Source organism: Orussus abietinus, unplaced genomic scaffold (genome assembly GCF_000612105.2).
Source record: "Orussus abietinus isolate OABI.00-Male unplaced genomic scaffold, Oabi_2.0 scaffold6, whole genome shotgun sequence".
NCBI lineage: Eukaryota > Metazoa > Arthropoda > Insecta > Hymenoptera > Orussidae > Orussus > Orussus abietinus.
The window spans coordinates 1,413,925-1,436,310 of record NW_019396002.1 but is presented as its reverse complement, the minus strand read 5'-3'; the positions used below and the strand labels follow the sequence as shown (position 1 = coordinate 1,436,310).

General features: G+C 39.7%; 6 protein-coding genes across 17 annotated transcripts; 4 read left to right on the top strand and 2 right to left on the bottom strand.

Annotated features, from left to right (window-relative positions):
• The first annotated feature begins 2,626 nt into the window (after positions 1-2,626).
• On the top strand, positions 2,627-3,705 carry LOC105704467 (mitotic spindle assembly checkpoint protein MAD2B). Its single transcript, XM_012433691.2, has 3 exons — positions 2,627-2,777; positions 2,892-3,189; positions 3,294-3,705. Exons 1-3 carry the CDS (start codon positions 2,759-2,761, stop codon positions 3,628-3,630), a joined length of 654 nt encoding a protein of 217 aa, XP_012289114.1. The 5' UTR covers positions 2,627-2,758; the 3' UTR covers positions 3,631-3,705.
• A 200-nt stretch (positions 3,706-3,905) lies between these two features.
• On the top strand, positions 3,906-5,027 carry LOC105704527 (biogenesis of lysosome-related organelles complex 1 subunit 6-like). Its single transcript, XM_012433833.2, has 5 exons — positions 3,906-4,101; positions 4,228-4,335; positions 4,396-4,483; positions 4,552-4,638; positions 4,703-5,027. The coding sequence occupies exons 1-5, from the start codon at positions 4,037-4,039 to the stop codon at positions 4,841-4,843; spliced, it is 489 nt and encodes a 162-aa protein (XP_012289256.1). The 5' UTR covers positions 3,906-4,036; the 3' UTR covers positions 4,844-5,027.
• On the bottom strand, positions 4,991-8,589 carry LOC105704525 (GDP-fucose protein O-fucosyltransferase 2). 8 transcript variants are annotated; one of them, XM_023434266.1, is made up of 9 exons: positions 8,528-8,589; positions 6,816-6,920; positions 6,613-6,749; positions 6,430-6,555; positions 6,130-6,370; positions 5,862-6,054; positions 5,588-5,765; positions 5,350-5,479; positions 4,991-5,222 (listed from the first exon to the last, which is right to left on the bottom strand). In XM_023434266.1, exons 2-9 carry the CDS (start codon positions 6,860-6,862, stop codon positions 5,072-5,074), a joined length of 1,203 nt encoding a protein of 400 aa, XP_023290034.1. In that variant the 5' UTR covers positions 6,863-6,920; positions 8,528-8,589; the 3' UTR covers positions 4,991-5,071. The 8 variants fall into 8 exon arrangements, with proteins under 8 accessions (XP_023290034.1, XP_012289251.1, XP_012289249.1 ...); XM_012433828.2 differs by having other exon boundaries at positions 6,830-6,920; positions 8,528-8,546; XM_012433826.1 differs by lacking the exon at positions 8,528-8,589 and adding an exon at positions 7,238-7,319 and having other exon boundaries at positions 6,830-6,920.
• On the top strand, positions 8,089-10,688 carry LOC105704524 (tRNA-dihydrouridine(20) synthase [NAD(P)+]-like). Of its 5 annotated transcripts, XR_001104465.2 has the most exons (7): positions 8,089-8,130; positions 8,301-8,464; positions 8,539-8,742; positions 8,970-9,729; positions 9,802-10,137; positions 10,275-10,455; positions 10,579-10,688. XR_001104465.2 is itself a non-coding variant. In XM_012433824.1 (6 exons), the coding sequence occupies exons 3-6, from the start codon at positions 8,616-8,618 to the stop codon at positions 10,381-10,383; spliced, it is 1,332 nt and encodes a 443-aa protein (XP_012289247.1). In that variant the 5' UTR covers positions 8,089-8,130; positions 8,301-8,464; positions 8,603-8,615; the 3' UTR covers positions 10,384-10,550. The 5 variants fall into 5 exon arrangements, 4 of the variants coding, with proteins under 4 accessions (XP_012289247.1, XP_012289246.1, XP_012289244.1 ...); XM_012433824.1 differs by lacking the exon at positions 10,579-10,688 and having other exon boundaries at positions 8,603-8,742; positions 10,275-10,550; XM_012433823.1 differs by lacking the exon at positions 10,579-10,688 and having other exon boundaries at positions 9,832-10,137; positions 10,275-10,550.
• A 273-nt stretch (positions 10,689-10,961) lies between these two features.
• LOC105704522 lies at positions 10,962-18,147 on the top strand. Its single transcript, XM_012433818.1, has 19 exons — positions 10,962-11,196; positions 11,378-11,616; positions 11,803-12,096; positions 12,195-12,428; positions 12,503-12,835; positions 13,056-13,456; positions 13,568-13,835; positions 14,007-14,281; positions 14,429-14,639; positions 14,780-15,027; positions 15,137-15,329; positions 15,394-15,548; positions 15,619-15,918; positions 16,013-16,248; positions 16,323-16,728; positions 16,904-17,086; positions 17,178-17,345; positions 17,447-17,672; positions 17,798-18,147. The coding sequence occupies exons 1-19, from the start codon at positions 11,078-11,080 to the stop codon at positions 18,115-18,117; spliced, it is 4,809 nt and encodes a 1,602-aa protein (XP_012289241.1). The 5' UTR covers positions 10,962-11,077; the 3' UTR covers positions 18,118-18,147.
• On the bottom strand, positions 18,132-22,182 carry LOC105704523 (elongation factor G, mitochondrial). The gene is made up of 8 exons (XM_012433819.2): positions 21,819-22,182; positions 21,039-21,702; positions 20,699-20,963; positions 20,404-20,575; positions 20,038-20,328; positions 19,660-19,863; positions 19,212-19,523; positions 18,132-18,794 (listed from the first exon to the last, which is right to left on the bottom strand). The coding sequence occupies exons 1-8, from the start codon at positions 21,906-21,908 to the stop codon at positions 18,528-18,530; spliced, it is 2,265 nt and encodes a 754-aa protein (XP_012289242.1). The 5' UTR covers positions 21,909-22,182; the 3' UTR covers positions 18,132-18,527.
• Between the last annotated feature and the right edge of the window lie 204 nt (positions 22,183-22,386).

Genomic DNA, 22,386 nt, shown 5'->3' with positions numbered 1-22,386 from the left:
AAAGGGAAATCCGCATTTGCCAACTTTCGCGGTAGTGGGACTCGGCTGGTTTACTGCGAATCCGAGTTCTCGGATGGTTTTAAGGGGATACACGGCCAAAGAGTGTATTTTTGGGCTTCCCCTTACTCGATTGGCTTCAATGGTGCCGGGCTAAGTGCAAGCCGCAACGGCAAATCGAGCCAACAATTCAGCTAAGTGTTTTGTGCTTTGAAACGTGCGCATTGCGGCTTTCCTACCCTGAGTGGCGGCCGCATAAACACCACTCGCGTTCGACGACTACGAGGACATCTTCCAAAAGAAATCGAACGAGTTCCACGAGAAAACGGAAGTAGGGAACTGCGATACCAACTAGCCCGAAAGAAAAAAAAAACTGAAAATGCATTAGTACTTCCAAGGGCTAATTGAATGAATGTGCGACATTTAATTAATGTGAACGAGTGATCTGCCATCTATAGAAAACTGTGTTTAACGCGATAAAAATGAGATTTAGCCGACCACGATTTAGCTACTTCAGGTATGTACATGACGTAAATAATTTCTCAGTCGATAAGCTAGAAAACTTAATTGCCAGATCTCAATACTTATAGATGGACTTCGTAGTTTACTCGGCAGATGGGAGTACTCTGATCTAAATTAAAGATCGTGGATTACGGACGGCTCACATACTCGTGATGGTAATACCATGCGAGTGTTGACGGTGGTGGCTTAATTACGCTTACCGACACTGCTCGCTTCTGATGATAAGGGACAAACACTCGTGGCACCCTCTTCGACTTTAAACTTAACTTATCTTATTTATTGTATGGGAAGGTGAAATTTTATCTGTATTACATACTACTCACAGCTAGTTCGAGAATCGGTGCCATCCCATAAGGATGGTACTAACACGTAATAATCAGTTAGGTTGACGATCATACGTCAAAAATGTCTAATACATAGTTGATTAATATATTTCAAAATTAATTATTAGAATTTTATAACGTGAGTATAAAGACCCTAAAAAAGGGTTCCGTAGCCATGAAATTCCGTTATTATAAAGAAATTCGAAAATTGGAATATAGAAAAGTGTGATAAGGAACTGCGCATGCGCATGCCGGAGTCGGGGACCCTATATAAGGCCGAGCGCGCGATCGGAGCGTCATTACCCTTTGGTCTTCCGAAGGGTAAACATCGAGTTACCTGCTTCTACAGTAACTGGTTTAACCCCAGTTTTAACCTAAGGTTAAACCTAACGATTAACCCCAGTTTTAATCTACGGTTAAACCTAACGGTTAACCCCAGATTTAACCTACGGTTAACCCCAGTTTTAACCTACGGTTAAACCTAACGGTTAAAAATCAAACTTCGGTTAACTTGGGTTGTGAAACCGGGCCTTATGGGAGACACCTCCCTTCCCTTCCGTTCCATTTCTTCATATATTTAACTTAATTTAATACGTTTGTAAAGGGCTTCGGTGCGCAGCAACCTCCGCGTGGTGAGCCTGGGGGATCGGTGGTTTCCAACTATTGTTCGAAACCACCGGTTCGCAAATAGCTGCGCGAGTGGTTCCACTTAGCGTGTTTTTTTTTTTGTATGACAGTAGCTTAACGTAATTAAAAGTGGAAGCACTCATTGCGTGCGTGCGAGATTGTTAATTGCGGACAGGACGTTGTCGGGTACCTTTCCATGCAGGTAGTAATTTCGGATTTGCGTGCTAACCGAAGTAGATTTTTGCAGGTACGGCATTGCCGTACCTTTAGTGTATCCGGCAGCTTCCGTCGGCACTTAGTACGTCGTAGCTAAGCTACGACGTGCAAGGCTACCTGGCTCAGGTTGTCGGTTGCGCGATGCGTTGTTTCGCTCTGCGGCATCCCGCGGGGGCTCTGCCTGCTGTAAGCCGGGACAAGCCCGTCGACTGAAACTCGTATTCGCGGGCCGACAGCCGAGCCGGGTTAGTCGTCGGTGACGGTGGAAGCTGCTGGATTGTTCGCGTTAGAAGTAGTATGCCCTTCCGGCAAATTATATCCGTAATTCTATGCCAACTGGCAATGTACTCGGCGACTTACCCTGTATTCTGCGGCCAGCGTTGTATGGACGGATGAGTATGGTATGCGAGTAGTGTGTTGTGTGGACGGATGCGTATGGTATGCGAGTGGTGTGCTGTATGGGTTATGAAATCCTGGTTCTGTGAGTTCCTGGGACGCCGGGAACTCAGCGGAACTAGGTGCCTATGCTTAGGCGGGTCCTAATCGCAGCGGCCTCCTCGTGGCGGGACCTGGGGGATCGGTACCATCCTTATGGGATGACACCGATCCGCGAACTAGCTGTGAAGTAGAATTTAATTAAGGTAAAATTTCACTTTGTCATAAAATAAGTAAGGTAAGTGAAGGATAAAGTCGAAGTGGGTGCCACGAATGTTCTTCCCTTACCATCAAAAGCGAGCAGTGTTGGTAAGCGTTGGCAAGCCACCACCGTCAACAGCCGCAAGGTATTACCATCACGAGTACGTGAGCCGTCAACGGCTACTGGTAGATGGCACGGTCATCGCGAGTGTGCGAGCCGCTACCAGAAATTCGTTGCGCCGCCCTTGGGGGCAAAAAACGGTGAAAGCTGACGTACGAAACCAGAGGGCAGCTCAGGATGCGATTGCACGACCCTGCCCGTGAGCAATCTCCCAACTCATCTCTGATTACAGTAGCTACTCTTATCTTCTCTGTGGAGAATAAGTTAGAAAAAATTAGTATAGATGGGGTTTTTAAATTGTTAAATTATTCTAATAATGTCACAAGATAAGATAGGTACTTTAAATTTCGGCGGAAATTACAGATAATTTAGTTACACAATGATTCCTGAGACTTTACACCGTAACATTAAATTTGAACATTCAAGTCATTTTTTAACTCTGTCAACAGTTGGAGCAGATATTCTTTTGGAATTCCTTGAAGTAGCTATCCACAATATCCTTTACGTTCGGAAATTATATCCTGAGGAAATTTTTGTCAGAAGGAAGGTATACTCGACTGCGGTACATGTCTCCCAGCATCCTGAGTTAAATGAATACATACAGAACGTACTCATTGCGATAAGAGAATTGATAACAGAGGATGAGAACAATGTAAAAGCAGTAAATCTGGTATTCTATGATAAGCGTCGCGTTCCATTGGAAAAATTTGTCTTTGATCTTCTTCTACTGCAAGCTAATTCTTCCGAGTAAGTTATTCAATGTTCCAACACAGAGGAGAGTTATTTGTTTAAATATAATAAAAGTGATACTGATTGCTAAGAACATTTAAATATGGATATTCATCATTTAGACAGGATCCATACTTCCTAAAGACCGAAGATGCTTTACGAACGATTTGTTTAAAACTATTAATATGTGAATCGTATTTAAAACCACTACCTGAGGACTGTACCTTTACCATAGAAGTGTCAACTAATGAAAGTGCTCACATAACGCTCTCTGAAAATCCAAAATGTGAAAACTTCCCATGGATAATAAATGAAAATAGATCTGAAATGGGAAAGCGAAGTCTGTTACCTTTGAAAACTGTTAACACAGAAATAATTACACTACAAATATATGCCATGGAGGATGAAATGGCGAAGCGTTCTGCCAAAGAGTATAGCCAAGACTCCATAAGTTCGTAATTAGTCAGTAAAACCAGTATTCAATGTATCAAACAAAAAATAAACATATATTTTTCATTATATCTTTTCTTTTGGTCACTTTCCACCCTAGGATAAAAATACATTAAATGATCCAAGATAATATGCAAGGTATTAATTACACTTTGTAACTAAATCTTTTGTAAAGCAGAAATAAATACACATTACGCACATTGAAATATTAAGAACAATAACTTTACAATTCCGAGTTTCAAAGATATTGAAGGATGACGTCATTCGCACGTGGTCGCAATCAGCTGATTTGATTTACAGAGTAAACGTCAAATGTTCCTCCATGGTTTGAATGAAAATCAGTGTTCGCCTAATAATCAGAGTTCGCACACATTTTTCTTTTCATTTCGGGAGAGTAACTGACAGAAAGTAAAATATGATGACAGAAGTGGGCGAGACGGTAGCAGCCGAAGTCGGCATACAACCCGATTCGCTGGAAAGGTAACCTCTTTTGGCTGGAATTTTTTTTGGAATTGAAGAAAGTCCTATTAACTTTACAACGAGGCTCTTAATATCATAAAAATAGAATAAAGCGTCTATATAATTAAAAATATTATGAATTTTCAGGGAAATCGATATAGATTTTTCAAAGGCAGCGCAGGATCTAGCCGAAGGTTTACTGGCGGTCTATTCTCCACCTTTAGAACAGATTAAGAAAGAGTTGCACGAATTAACGTAAGGATTTGTTACCTCTTCTTTAGTAAAACTGATTTATATGAAATTATTCTTTCGTAGAGAGAAGCAAGAGACACTGCTTAGTCAGATGAGAATCGAAAACAAGAAGCTGCAAGACACGTTAGACAATGTGCAATTGAACGAGCTAGTAAGACCTTTTGAAATTCTACCCTGTACATGTTTTGTATTCTTTGTTACATCATTATAACATTGCAGTTCTCAATGATCAAAATCTACCAAGTGAAGCTTACAGCAATAAAGAAAGAGATGACTGCAATTCATGAAAGGACATTCAGATTAAAAGTATGTTATTTGGGCCAAGATAACTTTCTCTTTGATGCAGTGCATGTCAGAGTATTGTTTCCAGAAACGTGCATTACGATTACAACACATAAAACAAAAAGAAGCATTAAGTCGAGAACAACATCGGGAGCAAGAAATTCGTAGAGAACAAGAACTCATCGGCAAAGCGACGCTATCCCACTCAGCACCCGGAAAACCTATATAAGTATATACATATAAGAATGTCATTGTAATAGAACAAACAATCATTGTTGTAAGGATCTTATCACCATTTATACATATTGATAAAGATTGTATACACTATAAAAATAATAGGGTTTATGTCAATTACTGACATTAATTGTACTTGATACATGAAATAATAAAAAAAGATTTATTAGTACAAGCTATAGTTGTGTAAAATATGGCAAGTTTTTATTTTATACACTAATTGTCACCACACTATCTTCCAATGTCCTCCTAATAAACATTTCTTTTCTTTCCCACACAATACATTGAAAGTAGTCTCGGTAGGAAAACCTAGGATTTCTCTATCTTCTTGTATTCGAAATGTAAAAGTCGATTCGTATGTCCCAATAAAGTACCTATGAGAATATACAATTTATTGTACTTTGAATATATTACTATTAGACAAGATGTAAGCGGAAATAAGTAGTAAAGTAACAGAAACGTATTTTATACGCTCAAATTCGTATCGGTTTAAACATTTACCTAGCATGTGAGCAGATGATTTGATCGATAATAGCAATTCCACCGTCCTTAAATTTTTTTCTAATAGACCATGATGGCTGGAACTTCAAAATCTTGTAATCTGGTAGATGCTTCTGAAGTTCACTATACTCTGGAATTAAATACATTATTGAAGGTGAAACTGTAAATAAGTTAGAACTGGCTTTCCTAAACAAAAATCAGAATCTACATTCATTTTGACAGTAACATATTGGCTCACCATGCTCTTCTGCATCAGTGGCGACAAAAGTAACATTTAATCCTAATCGAACCATTATTTCTTTCAACTGCACAGCAGCATGCGGAATTGTAGGGATAAATTTAGATCGACCAATAAGAAAGTCTCGTCTTCTTAAGTGAACCGCTAAATACGGCCCACCGAGTGCATTTCGTTCCCCCTAAAGATATTTAACTTGAGTAATAACATTTGGAAATTTTCAGTTTTTAATTGCACTTAGGTAACATTGGGATTTAATTTTTTTTTTCTAAATTACTTTTTCTTTAGTCCAATCCGAAGATCGAATAGTTTGGTCTTTTACGTCATTGGAATGGAGAAATTGTTCTCTAAATTTCTTCGCGATTTCGTATAATTCTGAATTATACCGCATACTACGACGAGCTCGCCAGTAATTTTGAGAACCATAACTATCGTGCAACGCCACCTCCATGTGATCAAACGCCACAGAACTTAAACCAGAAAGTAGAAAATTATTAAAGTAAACCTTAACTTCTAAATATAATTATTTCTTACAGGATATTCACCTATAAATCTTTGGCTGAAGGTTCTTCCGCAAACCAGAAACTGTTGCATGAAACGTTAAACAACTTACTTCCTTCATTGAAATGTTGGAATATCCCCATGTAACAATTCTTTGCTGACTATCAGACAAGCATTTAACAACTTCATTTTTGTCCTCAAACTTGCCCGTTTTAAACATCTCCTCATCATTTTGTAAAATGTATAACTTATCAACAATGGTTGTACCATGCTCTGATGGGTATTCTAAAATGGAACGATTCACCTTCCGTTTTCTACTTAAGGCAACCTTGGAAGACTTATACCTTTCAAGAAGTCGTACATCTCAATAACAGGAGCAAACTTCCTAAGACTTTCGATATCGAAGAATGTTCCCCATGGTATTTGCAACTGTGATCCCAAGTCCCGACTTTTCCAATGATATAGCTTCTCTGAAATAATGACTCAAATAGTATATATCAATCTAACAACCTAAATGTATTGCTTACCCCATGGTGGTAACACTAATTGCCAATCGAACTCGTTGTCTTGTTCCGCTAAATCTTTCACAAACACTGCGGCTCTGATATAAACATCTCTTCTTAGATTAAATCCCTCTGGAGGATTTACATCGTATAAGATATATCTACCAAACATGATTTAACTTTAACACAGCACAACAGTAATCAGAAATGCAAGAATACTGTTTTACCTTATTGAGTTTACCTTTTTTTTGAAAAATGCCGTTGTATTGTGCATTTGCTACCATTTTCCATATATTCATCGGGTTGCGCACAATATTCTACCTCACTACAACCTATACAAGAAATTAAATAAATTGACAGAACGTTGAAAATTACCAGTATTCTTGGAACCATTTTGTAGGTTATAATATTAAAACGGACACCAGAAAAGAGTTGTGAGATAGTTTACGGGCAGGATCGGGAGATCGCATCCTAGCTGCTCTCTGGTTTCGTACGTTAGCTTTCACCGTTTTTTGCCCCCAAGGGCGGCGCAACGAATTTCTGATAGGAGCTCGCGCACTCGCGATGGCGGTACCATCTACCAGTCGCCATTGGCGGCTCACGTACTCGTGATGGTAATACCATGCGGCAGTTGACGGTGGTGGCTTACCTACGCTTACCGATACTTCTCGCTTTTGATGGTAAGGGAAGAATACTCGTGACGCTCCATTTGACATTATCTACTAATCTACTACTATTAAGTAAATTGTTGCCGCGAAGTCGACGTGATGCGGAGCTTTGGGACACGCGTCGGTGTCACGTACGGAACTCTCGTGCAGCGAATCTATGTGAGTGCGATAGCTCCGAGAAATCTTCGCGCGTCCCAACCAGTCAAGCGCCAAGCTACGAGTCGAGACGTTGAGTATGTGTGCATTTTGCGCTACACTCGACAAGTATGCATGAGACTCGAAAACTGCGAAAAATCCTCTCGAGGTTCACCTAACTGCGGATATAGGCCGAGTCATTTCGCGCATGATTTTTACATTTCTCAAAAAAGCTCTAAAAACGCGTGAAAACACTCGCGAAAACGCTTGATGACGCTCGAAAATGCTCTGAAAATGCGTGAAAACGCTCGAAAACGCTCTAGAAATGCTTGAAAACGCTCGATAACGCTAATAGGGAAATGTAAAAGTCATACGCGAAATGACTTCGTGTATATCCGCAGTTATCCCGAGGCTTACCTCGGGAGGATTTTTCGCAGTATTCGACTCTCGCGCATACTCGTCGAGTGTAGCGCCGAACGCACACATACTCAACGTCTCGACCCGTAGCTTGGCGCTTGGCTGGTTGAGCGCGCGAAGATTTCTAGGAGCGATCGCACTCACACAGATTCGCTGCATGAGAGTTCCGTACGCTACACCGACGCGTGCCCCAAAGCTCCGCATCACGTCGATTTCAAGGCAACAATGTACTTAATAGCAGTAGATAAGTAGATAAAGTTAAATGGAGCGTCACGAGTGTTCTTCCCTTACCATCAAAAGCGAGCAGTGTCGGTAAGCGTAGGTAAGTCACCACTGTCAACTGCCGCATGGTATTACCATCACGAATACGTGAGCCGCCAACGGCGATTGGTAAATGGTACCGCGATCGCGAGTGCGCGAGCTCCTATCAGAAATTCGTTGCGCCGCCCTTGGGGGCAAAAAACGGTGAAAGCTAACCAAAGGGCAGTACAGGACACGAACGCACGATCCTGCACGTGAGCAATCTCCCAACTCATCTCTGTCATCTCTGCTGTCACTCGTGGGTCTGCCGCGCGACGCTTTCGCCATCTTACGAAAGAACCATGCAACTATTTTGGTGACTCCTCACAGAGTTATTACTTATTACTACTCATAAGGTAATCTGTCAGTGAATTAAGGAAAAACTGGACGTGATTTGATTTTAGTTTATGCATAGAAACCTTTTTCCTAGGTGAGGTTCAACAAGTTGAAAAGATGTCGAACGAAGAGAAATGTTCTACGGAATTGTCCTATAGGGATAAAATAATTATGGCTCCTATGGTGCGCATTGGAACACTACCGATGCGTCTTCTTGCTTTGGATTATGGAGCTGATATCGTGTACACAGAGGAACTTATTGACTGGAAACTCCTGCGTTCAATTCGTAGGGAAAATGGTAATTTTTTTATTGTATGTGTAAATGGCTCTCAATTATCCTGAGTTTTAGACCCGACTTAAGAACATCGATAGGGGTTATTTAAATAAAATTACAGCTTCGAGAAATATTACTCCATTTGTTTGAATATAAATTGTACAGCATTTTTAAATCATCATATAGGATGAAAAAGAAGAAAGAACTGTAAATATTATTTAGGTGTATTTTGTAGTGTTTTATTATTTCAGAAAAACTTCAGACCATTGACTACGTCGACAGAACCGATGGCACTGTTGTTTTTCGTACGTGTGCTCGCGAAAAGAACCATGTAGTCCTGCAAATTGGGACTAGTGACGCAGGAAGGGCACTTCAGGTTGCCAAGATGGTGCACAACGATGTGGCTGGTATCGACGTTAACATGGGTTGTCCCAAGAGATTCTCATTGACGGGAGGCATGGGAGCTGCGCTTTTAAAGCAGCCTGAAAAGGCAAAGGGAATTCTTAAAACTTTGGTGGAAGGGTCAAAGGTTCCTATTAGTTGTAAGATTCGGGTTTTACCTACTGTGGAAGAAACATTAGCTCTTTGCGAGATCCTGATCAGTGCTGGAATCTCAGCGATAGCTGTACATGGCAGAACGACTGAAGAGAGACCACAACACCCCAATAGAATTGAAACCCTCCGGAAAATAGCTGAGAAATTAAGAATTCCTGTCATTGCTAATGGCGGATCAAGGGATATCGAAACTCATAAGGACATCCTCAAATTTAAGGAAGAATCCGGATGCAGTAGCGTCATGATTGCCAGAGCTGCCGAGTGGAATTGCTCGATTTTTAAGAAAGACGGAGTCTTACCTATGGAACAGGTGATAAAGGATTACCTCAAGTGTGCAGTGGATTACGACAATCCACCTTCGAACACAAAGTATTGCGTACAAAATATTCTTCGGGATCTTCAGGAGACTCCTAAAGGAAGGCGATTCCTGGACGCATTGACTTTACAGCAGATTTGGTATCTAATTTCAGCATTGTGTAGCGTGTAAAAATTGAAAGTGGAACTTCATCCATCTGTTTATATTTTTAGCGATGTATGGGACATGGGCGATTATTGCAGGATGAAGGAAAAGGAATATCAAGCCAATGGAGGTCTTCTGGGACGCTATAACTTATTAATAACTGCGGACGAGACTGAGGGTGGCAAAAGCACGAAGAGGAAATACGAGGACGAGGACGTGACCTCGATCAACTGCGCTTTTCTCAAAAACAGTTATTCCAGCGACGCGGAATTACCGAAAACGAGACTCTCCGCGTGGGCTTGGCGGCATAAGAAAGAAGTACCAAGTTATAAAACCTGGAAGGAAGAGAAACTCTTCCGGTCTGTCGTCTGTGTTGATGGCAGAAAATATGGCTCTTCACTGTGGTAATTTAGTCAAATTCACCGATTAAAATAACTACTTAACGGAAAAAATGAAGACACAAAATAATTGTAAAATGTACTTTTTCAAACATTTAAGTGTAAATTGTAAGCAATTTAATTAAATGTATCTCATTTTCTAGGGAAAAGAACAAGAAGAGGGCAGAGCAAAGCGCCGCATTAGCTTGTCTGTACTCCTTGGGTCTAATAAGAACGGATAACTCAGGTGAAACTGGCAAAGTTATCACCTGACGTTAAACAAAATCGTTGCAGCAGATCCGTGGTTTCCTTTGCTTGAACATCGACGATCAAATCGGCCTCAAGGTGGCTCTTTGTAATATATATATATAATTAATCCTCGTTCGGGATTGTTTGTTATTCTTTATCCAGTAAATCCGTCTGTCGATGGGTAATGTGTACTCGTATTTTTCATTATATCTTTCGCAGAACCAATTAATTCCTGCCCTGCTGACCATCCCCTCTTCCGATGTTCAGATACTGTCCGAAAGCTAATAATCCTGATATGGTTTATCACCAGTGGCTATCGATGACCGAATATCGAAGGAATGAACGAATATGTATTATCGTTTGCTTAATCAATGATAAGTCACTCCCAAACTTGCAGGTCCTTCATGCTGTCATATGTATTCAGTCGTGTCAAATTAGTGATAGACAGTACATGTACGCTGAAAATACATCAACAGACATTTGTTACTTCATTGCTGAATAATAATTGGGTGGTGTTAAGAGAAACTCAATCTTGGAAACGTGTTAAAACAATGTCAAGTCCAATAGTACTTTTTATGATAGATCCTGTTTTTGGGTCTGGCTCTTTGTTCATATTGCAGGTCTTTTAAGATTTGTTGAGTAAAATATCTTTGCCAACATATATTAAGTAACCTTTAGCGACAATATTTTCTTCAACATTGGAATCAATAGTGTCAATATGTCAAGACCTACATTGCGTATTAACAGAACCAGTATTACGTGTATGCGGTGGGATGATGAGTCTTCGGATTATTACGATAGTGCGTCATTAAAAGAAGATGAAGAGGAAGAAGAAGAGTAAGTCTTTAAGAAATAGTATATTACTACAAGAAATAATGATTTTGTATTAAATCAAATTCAACTGTCCCAAAAGATGTCAAAAATCTGCGAAGAAAGAAAAGCGACGGAATGTTTTCCAAAGACAATATCGTATTATCTAATATTTCCTGAAATATTAATCGGGTCATCGTAATTCCAGAAAGCAGAAACCACCCAAATCGTGGGATGTATTCAGGAATTTCACCCCAAAACCCGAAAGCGGTTCCATGACCGACCAACGATGCTTCAACGTGATACTCCAAATAATTAAAATACTCGCTTACGGAATAATATTTTTCGTCGTCCTAGCTGGGAGCGTTTTTGCGAAAAGTAGTATACTATTTGCTGCTTCTCACTTAAAGGAAGACAAATTAATTCCATATTGTAACCGCGCGGCAGGTTCGTTTCTTTCCCAATTATTTGTAAATGAATTAACAGAAATTTTTATCGAATGATTCTCAGAAGGATTTCGATGCTCATGTCTATTTATTATTTTGCAGAATCATGCAAAGATCCTCTGCTTGACCATGATTATTTGATATCAGTGTTTCAAGATCTTCTTATTAAAAGAAATACTGATTTCAGGAGTGGACGAACACTTTATTGCGAAACTTCCCATAAAAGGACAAGCTGGTTGGCTCTGGTGCATCACTTTTGCATTCATCATCCCGGAAATCTTTGCCTTGATTCGCAGCATTCGAATATGCATGTTCAAGAAGTCGAAGATACCAGCTGCACCTCTACTTCTTTCAGTATTTCTCATTGAAGCCTTGCACGTAATCGGTATTGCGTTGCTCTTTCTTGTAGTATTGCCGGAAATGGGTTCCTTGCAAGGCACCATGCTAACCAGTTGCATCTGCTTCGTACCTGGTGTCCTCTGTAAGAATTCTTTAATCTATAATGTCACATTAAATAATAATTGAGACTTTAGAGTTTTACTGCAAGATGATATAATAAAATGTGATATATTCTTTCAGCAATGCTTTCAAGGAACAGAAGCCAGTTCTCTTCTGCCGGAATATTTTTCCTTGTTATCGTCGTAGACTTCTTAGCGTTAATTCTACAGTCTTCAGGATTCATAACATGGGTACTAAAAAACGATGGAAAGACTTATAAATATTTCCAGTCAATTGTTTGGATTCTTCCTTGCGCACTTATATTGTCATCCTGTCGATGGTGGAGCAATTATGTCTCTTCGAACAGTGTCTTCGGTACGTTTTAAAATGATGTTGACATTATTAGACTGCAACTAATTTAAGAAATTTCTTAAACAATTGCCGAACAGGTTTAATCAGGTTGTGGGCGAAAACAAGAGAGAGATTGAGACCAAGCCGGCATTTAATTCGAGGTCTTACCGCTGTTTGGAGAACACTCATCTTCACAACTTGCTCTATTTCAATTGCTCTCTGGAAGGAAATTAAACTAAGTACTCTTCTATCCAATGATGTATTTTCTACATACAATGTCACGATCGTGCAGGTCACTCCGGATATCAAGCCATCGGATATTCTCGAATCTGTAATCGAAGCAAAATCATTCACAGTGTCTACAAATGGCTACGTACCTCTTTACTCATTACTGATTCACGCAACTGGGGCGAAATTGGCATATGAATTTGGTAACGTAACTCCTTAACATAATATTTCACTAAAATTACACAAATCCATAATGAATACTAAAATGATCTTTCCTTCATTAATGCGTACTTGACCCGCGATAATTCGTATACAGTAGCTGCGATTTTTATTTCACACATTATTAGTGCCACATTCTCAAAGGTGTAACTGACTTTCATGTTATTCGCACATATTAATTATTGTCTCTTTTTTTGTTTCCAGGAAAATTCGCCTGCAGAACGCAAATGCAGGGCTTCGGTTTCGCCTTTCCTGCAAGTTTAGCCACTCCTGTAACTTTATCAGTTGTTACGGCGTTATGTGCTTTGCGTCATCATAATGTCTGCATTTTTAATTCCATAATACCTGACCATTTATTTTTCGACTGTTCTACCCCGCTGTTTCAATCTCTCGGCGATTTTCTTCAACACCAAACCTCATGGATCTGGTTTTCTTGGTTTCTGTCCCAAATGTGGATTACGTCTCACGTGTGGACTCCTAAAGGCGAAAGATTGGCTTCCACGTCCTCCCTTTTTGCCATTTCAAGTTACGATTCACTTTTCGTGGACCAATCGATGATGCTCAATCGAAGGAAAAATGATACCCAAGGAAATGATACGCAAGATGTAAGAGATTTAACCTCAACATGTCGCACAAGAAATTGCATTCATATATGAAACCTGCAATTAATAAGAAATTCATAGGATATTTATTGAAGATTCCGTTCTTTTCACTAGGATGATGAAGATAGCGATGAGGAAGAGGAATATGTCATCTATCAGAGATCTCGAAGTCCTTCAGGTCATCGAGATTTGGGAAGAAGTGCTATCAGAGACAAGGATTATATCACAAAGATATATGCCTGTGCTACAATGTGGCACGAAACAAAGGAAGAGATGGACCAATTTGTTAACAGCATTTTGAGACTGGATGAAAATCAATGTGCCATGCGAATTGCCCAGAAGTATCTCAAACGACCTGTTCGAGATTATTATAAACTGGAGAGTAAGTTGATTTTATCCTTATATTTTACGTAAATGTAAAAACCTCTACACACGCACCCGAATTATTTCGTGTGATTTTAATTAAAAATAAACCTTTCTTTGACATTACGTGAAATATACATTGAAATGTATATCTACTGATTTTGAAATAAGCTGAAAAAGGTCTTTACAGTTCATATATTTTTCGACGATGCATTTTGTTGCATGCATGGCTGCACGTCGGTGTGTGGACATGACGAGAACGAAACTATGGTTAATAGTTATGTGAAGGATCTTGTTGTGGCAGTTGAAGAAAACATAACAAAACTCCACATGCGAGCATTGCCTCCCTTAAAGTATCCAGCTCCCTATGGAGGAAGATTATTGTGGGTTCTTCCAGGAAAAAATAAAATGATCGCTCATTTAAAGGATAAGAATAAAATACGACATAGGAAACGTTGGAGCCAGGTATGACATAAATGATCTAAGTGTACAATTAATCCTGATTCAACTTATTTTAAAAATAATCGACTTCTTTTTAGTCACGTTTAAAGTGACTTTGCTCCAATGAAGACTTTTCGCCCTGTACAAATGATCGATTAATCAACCATTTAGGTGATGTATATGTACTATCTTCTTGGTCATCGAATAATGGAGCAGCCAATAGATGTGAGCCGTAAAGAGGTCCTTGCAGAAAACACATATATCCTCACTTTAGATGGAGACATTGATTTTCAACCGATGGCAGTCAAGGTTTTGGTGGATCTTATGGAGAAAAATCGGGATCTTGGAGCAGCTTGCGGTCGGATTCATCCCATTGGATCTGGTAAAAGTCTCAATACGTTCTGTCAATTTTTTTCAAAGACTTCGCCTTAGTCCATTTTCCACATGTACAATCTCTATGTTTCTTAACATGACGTAGAATTCATCCATAATTTATTAATAGACAATTGTTTTCTTTCTTAGGGCCCCTGGTGTGGTTCCAAAAATTTGAGTATGCAATTGGACATTGGCTGCAAAAGTCTACGGAACACTTAATTGGCTGCGTACTCTGCAGTCCAGGTTGTTTTTCGTTATTTAGGGCGAAAGCTTTAATGGAAGACAATGTTATGAAGAAATATGCAACAAAGTCAACGGAAGCGAGACACTATGTACAATATGATCAAGGCGAAGACCGATGGCTCTGCACTTTGATCCTACAAATAGGCTATCGAGTAAGCTTTGAGATATTTAGAGAAGATTAGAAATAAATATTCAGAAATTATTCTGCGCTACTAGGGTTCGTTTGTATATTAATAAAAATTAATGGAATTTAATTAACAGGTTGAGTATTCGGCAGCTAGTGATGCCTATACTCATGCACCGGAGTCCTTTAATGAATTTTACAATCAACGACGCAGATGGATACCATCAACCTTGGCGAACATTTATGACCTGCTCAGTACTTCAAAACGTACAAGAGAGAAGAACGACAACATCTCTTGGCTTTACATTGTCTACCAGTGGATCATAATGGGTTAGTTCGATATCATTTTCATAAAAATTGCTTCCCAGGAGATAAAAAAAATTTTCATGTTCAGGCAGCACCATTTTGGGACCAGGAACAATCTTCTTAATGCTGGTAGGGGCCTTTGTCGCAGCATTTAACATCGACAACTGGACCAGCTTCGGATACAATCTCATTCCTCTCACAATTTTTATATTGGTTTGTTTTCTATGCAAACCCAAAATACAGGTAATAAACGATCCAACGTGATCACAGAAACATGGGATACACGTGTGCATTAATTTAATATGAATTTCAGCTTCTAATGGCGGCAATAATCAGCGCGGTTTACGGTCTCATCATGATAGCTGTTCTGGTTGGGATTATGCTACAAATCGCGCAGGACGGTTGGTTGGCGCCGAGCTCACTTCTTTTCTTCGTGATTGCTGCTCAATTGACTATTGCTGGGTTTCTGCACCCCCAAGAATTGCTTTGTCTGCCTTGTGGAGTGATTTATTATGTGACCGTACCATCCATGTACATGTTGCTCATAATATTCTCACTTTTTAATATCAACAATGTCACTTGGGGAACGAGAGAAAGCAAACCAGCAACAACGGTGAATACCTTACGTATCCCTAAGACTTGTACTCCGCCCAGATTAACGAATGTCATCTTTTTCTCTCGGCTGTAATTAACAATCGCTATTGCAGGAATTTGCATCTACAAATATAGAAGGCAACGATGATAAATGTAAGAAAAAATGGCCGTTTGACTCTCTTCGAGGTAACTCAAGTAATGGACGAGGCTCCGTTGTATTTTCACTTGCCGGGCTCTTCAAGTGCATCTGCTGCTTAAATGAGAATGAACCAACTAAAGAAATGATTCGATTGGAAGCCATTTCTAATTCACTGAAAGATATCGACACCCAACTCGATGCATTAGAGAGGTTGGTTCGATAACGATGGAAAGTGAAGCTTTTCCCGTAAGAATGGATTTAAGCATTTTTTCATTGTTTTACAGAATTATCGAACGACAGGCTCGGCAACCCACTCCAAGTAAAAAACATTCCGTGGTGAGTACTACCTCCACTTTACATGGTGCCGAAAATTTACTGCCAAATGGACCAGCTTCGCCGATCGAGATTTACGATGAAGAATCGCCTAGCTACGAGGAAACGGAAAATACTCCATTGTTGGAATGTCCGGAGGAAACTACCGAGAAAAGGAATACGATAACTGACAACGGCGTTATCGAGAAGATCGAAACTGCTAACGAAGAACCGTCTTTTCTCGTAAGTCCTTATTGGCTGCGAGATAAAAGTCTTGGAGATGGACGGGTCGACTTCCTTACCGACGTTGAAGAAACATTTTGGAAGGAACTGATCAGCACTTATCTTTCCCCTATCGAAGAAAATAAGAAAGAACAGGTAAAGACAGAAATTCCGCCTTCTAATCTCATTCCTTTTTCATTACGTCAAATTGACTATATTTTTAATAATTCTCTTCTATGATACAGAAACGGTAGCGATTTCAGGTTTTTTTTTATCATATTTTACAAACAAGATTTCTGGAAAAGAATACATAAGATATATTCTTTTTCAGGAAAAGACAGCTCAAGACTTGAAGAACTTGCGGGACGAGTACCTTTTCCGATTCTTCATGGTAAATGCTCTTTTCCTGCTCATCGTCTTCCTAATGCAGCTCAATAAGGACATTTTACACTTCCAGTGGCCACTGGACGTTAAATATAACATTTCTTTTACTGTCGATGACGAAGAATATGAAGTGGGTGACAAATATATAATGAAAAGGACTGCGCGTTTGTAATAAAGAACAAATTTTTAATATTAATAGAATTGTGTTTTTCTTGTCGTAGGTCCATATAGAGAAAGAGTATCTTCGTCTTGAGCCCATCGGCTGCTTATTTATCCTGACCTTCGCCACAGTTCTAGTAATCCAATTTATTGCGATGCTTTTCCATCGTTTCGACACCTTTTCTCACATATTGGCTAATACAAAATTGGACTGGTATTGTTGTAAAGAGGTTGGTATAAAAAGAATATATTACTTCATTTTGGAACGACTCTTAAGCTCTTGGGACTTCTTCGCTTGAACGTTTGGATTAAGATAAATAAATGTTTGCAGCCAACTGATCTTACCAAGGATGCATTACTTGAGAAACATATGGTGGATATCGTTAGGGTGCTTCAAAGAGACAACGAGTCGGAAGTTTACGGCACACATCCAGACGATATTACACCTGGTAGACGAAAAACCGTGCACAAACTGCAGCAAGGCCAACGAAGAAGAACAACGGCCAACGATTTCGAGAGAGTCTTTCTCAAGAATGTTAACGATCTCAATAATCGTGGTACGTGCCTCAAGACTTATGTAATTTCACGCCAAGCGCGCCGCATTATCAATTTTAAAATTATTCATGTAACCTAGTTCATGTCAATTTTTTAATCAATACGTTTGTATTCACTGTTTTTTCAGGAATATCACGTCTGATATCCACCAGAATGTCAAGTAGAGCTGTCAGAGCATTTCAGGAGCAGAGATCTACAGTGATTGCAGAAAAGAGAAGACTGCAAATACAAGAACGAGAGTTTGACCGTCCCTACGGTAACACCGACGAGATGTCCACCTTAACGCAACGAAATGATCTACCGATAGATCACCAGGTAGTCAATAATAATCGCTTCGAGTATGACAATCCAACATTTGAACTGGAGGAGCCCAAAGCCCCTAACGACGAAGCGTCATCAGCAGAAGCCAATCGAATAAACTTTGATAACGTTACGTCGACTCTGTAATTACAACGAAATTGTATCGTTAATGTGCCTTTACATTTAAAAAAATATACAATGATTTCGGAATACTCTGCTCTATACGATAATTGCAAAATTTTAAATTTCAAAATCGAGACATTGCAGTTTTCTCGCGACCATTCTGTGCACTTGATGCAGCGCTACAATGTACAGCCCCGCATAAATTGTAACTAATTTAACAGACTGAGAAGCCTTTGCAACTAGATACCAGTTCCTTATAACAAATGTCCATTCTCGCTCTTAATGTAATAATAACTTATTTGCGGCAACAAACGGACTCCAATAGAATCGCATTTGGTGAGACCACGTCTTCCTGGCGAACTGATTGCAGTACGGTTTGACGAGTTCCTCAAGGTGCTTCACCCCGGGGATAATTTTAACTAAATTCTCGCCTTCTATTGACTCTTCTTTTGTTCTCGCGTGATCCCTAGGGACTCCTCATACTGCCTAATGAGTTGTTCCTGCAACTCCGGAACGCACGGACTGTAGCGGGAATACTCCATCGTGAATTCTCCTTTGCCCTGTGTAGACGACCTCAATTCGCCGACGTATCCGAACATGTCGTTCAGGGGAACTTCCGCGAAGATGGTAAACCAACCCTCGTACCCATCGGTGCCCGTGATCAGTCCTCTTCTCTTGGTGATTTGTGTTACGACGATACCCTAAAGGAAGAAATATAATTGTGTACATCATCACAATTTGCCCTTTATTAAAAAGGACATGCATTACCATAACTCTACGCGTGATGATTTTATTCATACAAAAGTTCCAACATCGTGCATAACAATATGTTTCCCATTGGTTCTTAAATTGTTCTCCTTTCTTTGAAGAGAAAAAAGAAAAACTTCCAATTATTTTCGTTTAGTTCCACGTCTAATTTGATGTTTCTCAACTTAACGTCGATCAAAATTTAATTTTAAATAGAAAACGAATGAGGTAACTAAACTTAACTACTTTAATACTTGTACAATGTTAAATAATAACTCCTTATAATGAAAGGTTGAAAAAGTACCGAGTAACATTTAACGCAATGAAAAACGAGTTATTACTAATGATAATTAATTTCTCTGGTAAGATACCTGGAACTCTATCGGAGCTGTCACTTCAACCAACATTATCGGCTCCAGCAATTGCCACGTCCCGTCACTAAAAACGTCCTTCATGGCACCCTGGGCTGCGAACTGGAACGCGTATTCCGATGAGTCGACCGAATGATGAGCTCCGTCTATCAGCCTGAATCTGATACCGGCGATTTTATGACCGGACAGCATGCCTTTCTCGCACATGATCTTGAAGCCCTTTTGAATACCCGGGATAAATTGTTTCGGTATGTTGGTGCCCACTGTGTTGTCCACAAACTCGATCTTCGTATTCTCGTTAGGTGGTAAAGGCTACCAAGAAAAAGACAAACTTTAATCACAGGTGGTATAACTTCTCAAATTGAAGCAAAGAAAGGGTACTGAGAGGAAACAACAAGTAATCGGCGTTAGATGTTCGAGGTTCTTCTATTATATTTATATTTGATACCTCGACGACGCCAGTAACGCGAGCGTACTCGCCCCGGCCACCAGATTGCTTCTTATGTAAGTAGTCGAATTTAACAGGAGCCGTTACGGTCTCTCTGAACGCAACTTTAGGTTTTCCTAGGACCACTGGGCAGTTGTACTCGCGTTCCATGCGCTGCGCATAGATCTCCAGATGCAGCTCTCCCATTCCGCAAACGACCGTTTCCTGAACATTGATAAGAAAGATGGAAAATAGAAAATCGTGACTAAATAGTTACGTGCTTGGTTCTTTAAATTTTCTTAATTCTACAATGAAGCACGGGATTATTCCAAGTGAGTTAAAAAGGATTTTCTGATCGGTTAAAACAATTACCATGTAACTTTAAGTTGATGCGATTACCTTATTATCGGTGTCATAGAAGTAACGATAGGTGGGGTCTTCCTTTGTAAACCTGGCAATAGCTTTAGCGAAATTGTCACGGTCCTTGGAATTCTTTGGTTGGATAGACATCGAAATAACAGGATCAGGTACATAGATACTCTCCATCGAGATCTCCAGTTTAGGGTCGGTGACAAAGGTATCTCCTGAGGCACAGTCAACGCCGAAGACAGCGAAGATATCACCCGAATAAACGCGACTCACGTCCTCCATTTGATCGGCATGAAGACGAACCAGCCTCGCCACTCTTACCTATCATTTGTTGCGTGATAACTTTAATTGTTATTTTAAAGAAATGTAATAGTAACCATCCGATTGTTCAATTACCTTTTTCCCTGTACGTGTATTGTATATGCTGTCTGTTTTTTCTAAGATTCCTTGGTAGCATCGAAAGTATGTTAGTTGACCAAACTTGCCAGCCTCCAATTTAAAAGCCAATCCCACAAATGGATCTTTACCATCTCGAGCAGAATTCAACGTAATTTTTTCAGTCTTCTCACTGTGTTACCAGAGCATTAATATATTCAGGCATAAACAAAGTATTAAAAAAAGAGCAGCAATAAATTTTAAGATGTAGGTAAAATTTGTTCTAAATTAGATTAGATTTTATACAAACACTTACCTACTTGTCTCTTTAATTGCATAATTTGTAACTTCAGCTGGATTTGGTAAGTAATCCAGTACAGCATCCAGCAAGGGTTGAACACCCTTATTCTTAAGAGCTGTGCCCAACAACACTGGCGTAAATGTTCTCTTCAAACAACTTCTTCTAATAGCAGCCTTTAGATTGTCCACGGTAATCTCCTTGTCATTTAAAAATGCATCACCAAGGATTTCATCAACATTGCTTAAGCTCTCAATGAGTTCTTGCCTTTTTTCATCAACTTCTGCAGGTTTTGATAATTAAAAGCTATAAATAAATCTTTGTCACATCAAACATCTTTTTAAAGGCATTTTCTCACCTGTCCTCATATCCTTAGGAATTTCATCTTCCCGCACTACCTCTCCAAAATTCCCTTCGAAGTAAAGAGCACGTTGGGTGACTAAGTCAACCAATCCCTTTGTATTACCTTCTAGCCCAATTGGCAATTGAATAAATGACGCATTATGCTTCATTTTAGACCTCACATGAGACAACACCTTTTTGGGATTCGCTCCCATTCTGTCAAGCTTGTTGATGAAGGCCAGACATGGTACTCCATACCTCTTCATTTGGCGATCTACCGTTAACGTCTGCGACTGTACCCCACCGACAGCACATAAAACAAGAATCGCACTATCCAAAACACGCAATGCTCTTTCTACTTCGACTGTAAAATCAACATGGCCTGGAGTATCAATGATGTTGATATTGTGGCCTTTCCAAAGAGTATAAGTAGCCGCTGACTGAATAGTAATTCCTCGTTGTCGCTCCAGTTCCATACTGTCCATAGTTGCCCCTACGTTGTCCTTTCCTCTAACCTCGTGCATTTCACTAATACGTCCAGTATAAAAAAGGATACGTTCCGTCAGAGTTGTTTTTCCAGAATCGATATGAGCAGATATACCGATATTCCGTACTTTATCCAATGGCTGGCATTCTGCATATTTGGCATGTGAAGAGAAAAGTCGTGCAATCTCTCGCATCTGAAATGGAAAACAATGGTTCTAACACCGGCAGCATTGAGTGACAAATAGCAGATTAACTAAATACTGCCATTTAATCCGGCAAACTAACCTAACCTCAAATGCGAATTACTTACCTTGTGGTTAAATTGAATCAATCTGGACGATCGTGACCAGCGTGACAGATGACTCGAGCTCATGCTACTTTTTAGCGGGCCAATTAACATTGTACTAGCCGTTTTAAACAAAGTTTGACCAAAATTTGTTTATATAACCTCAAAAAAATTGGTAGGAGCCGAAATGTCGTTTAAAGAAAGATTGCGAATTCGACTACACCGGAGTTTGTCACGAAGCTCCTAACAGATAACAGCAAAACACAAGTACATTATAAACGATAAACAAACTTTTGTCAACGTATTTCTTACGAAATTTTTCACCCCGACCAGTTTTGGTCTGTATATACCAAAGAGTTCAGAAGTCTTCATAGAAACCCAGAAGAATACGGATGTTCGATGCTCGAGAAATAGTATCTTAGCCAACGGATGGTGGCGCTGTAATTATCTCTCCATCTCTCTTAATCTTATGGCGATATATAGCGAATTGTATTCTTTCTTTATCTTACTCACAATACTGATGGAGTCAGACAGTACAGATGGCGTTTCAGTAGTGTACATAGTTGAGGCGGACTGCGCTATATGGTGGCAT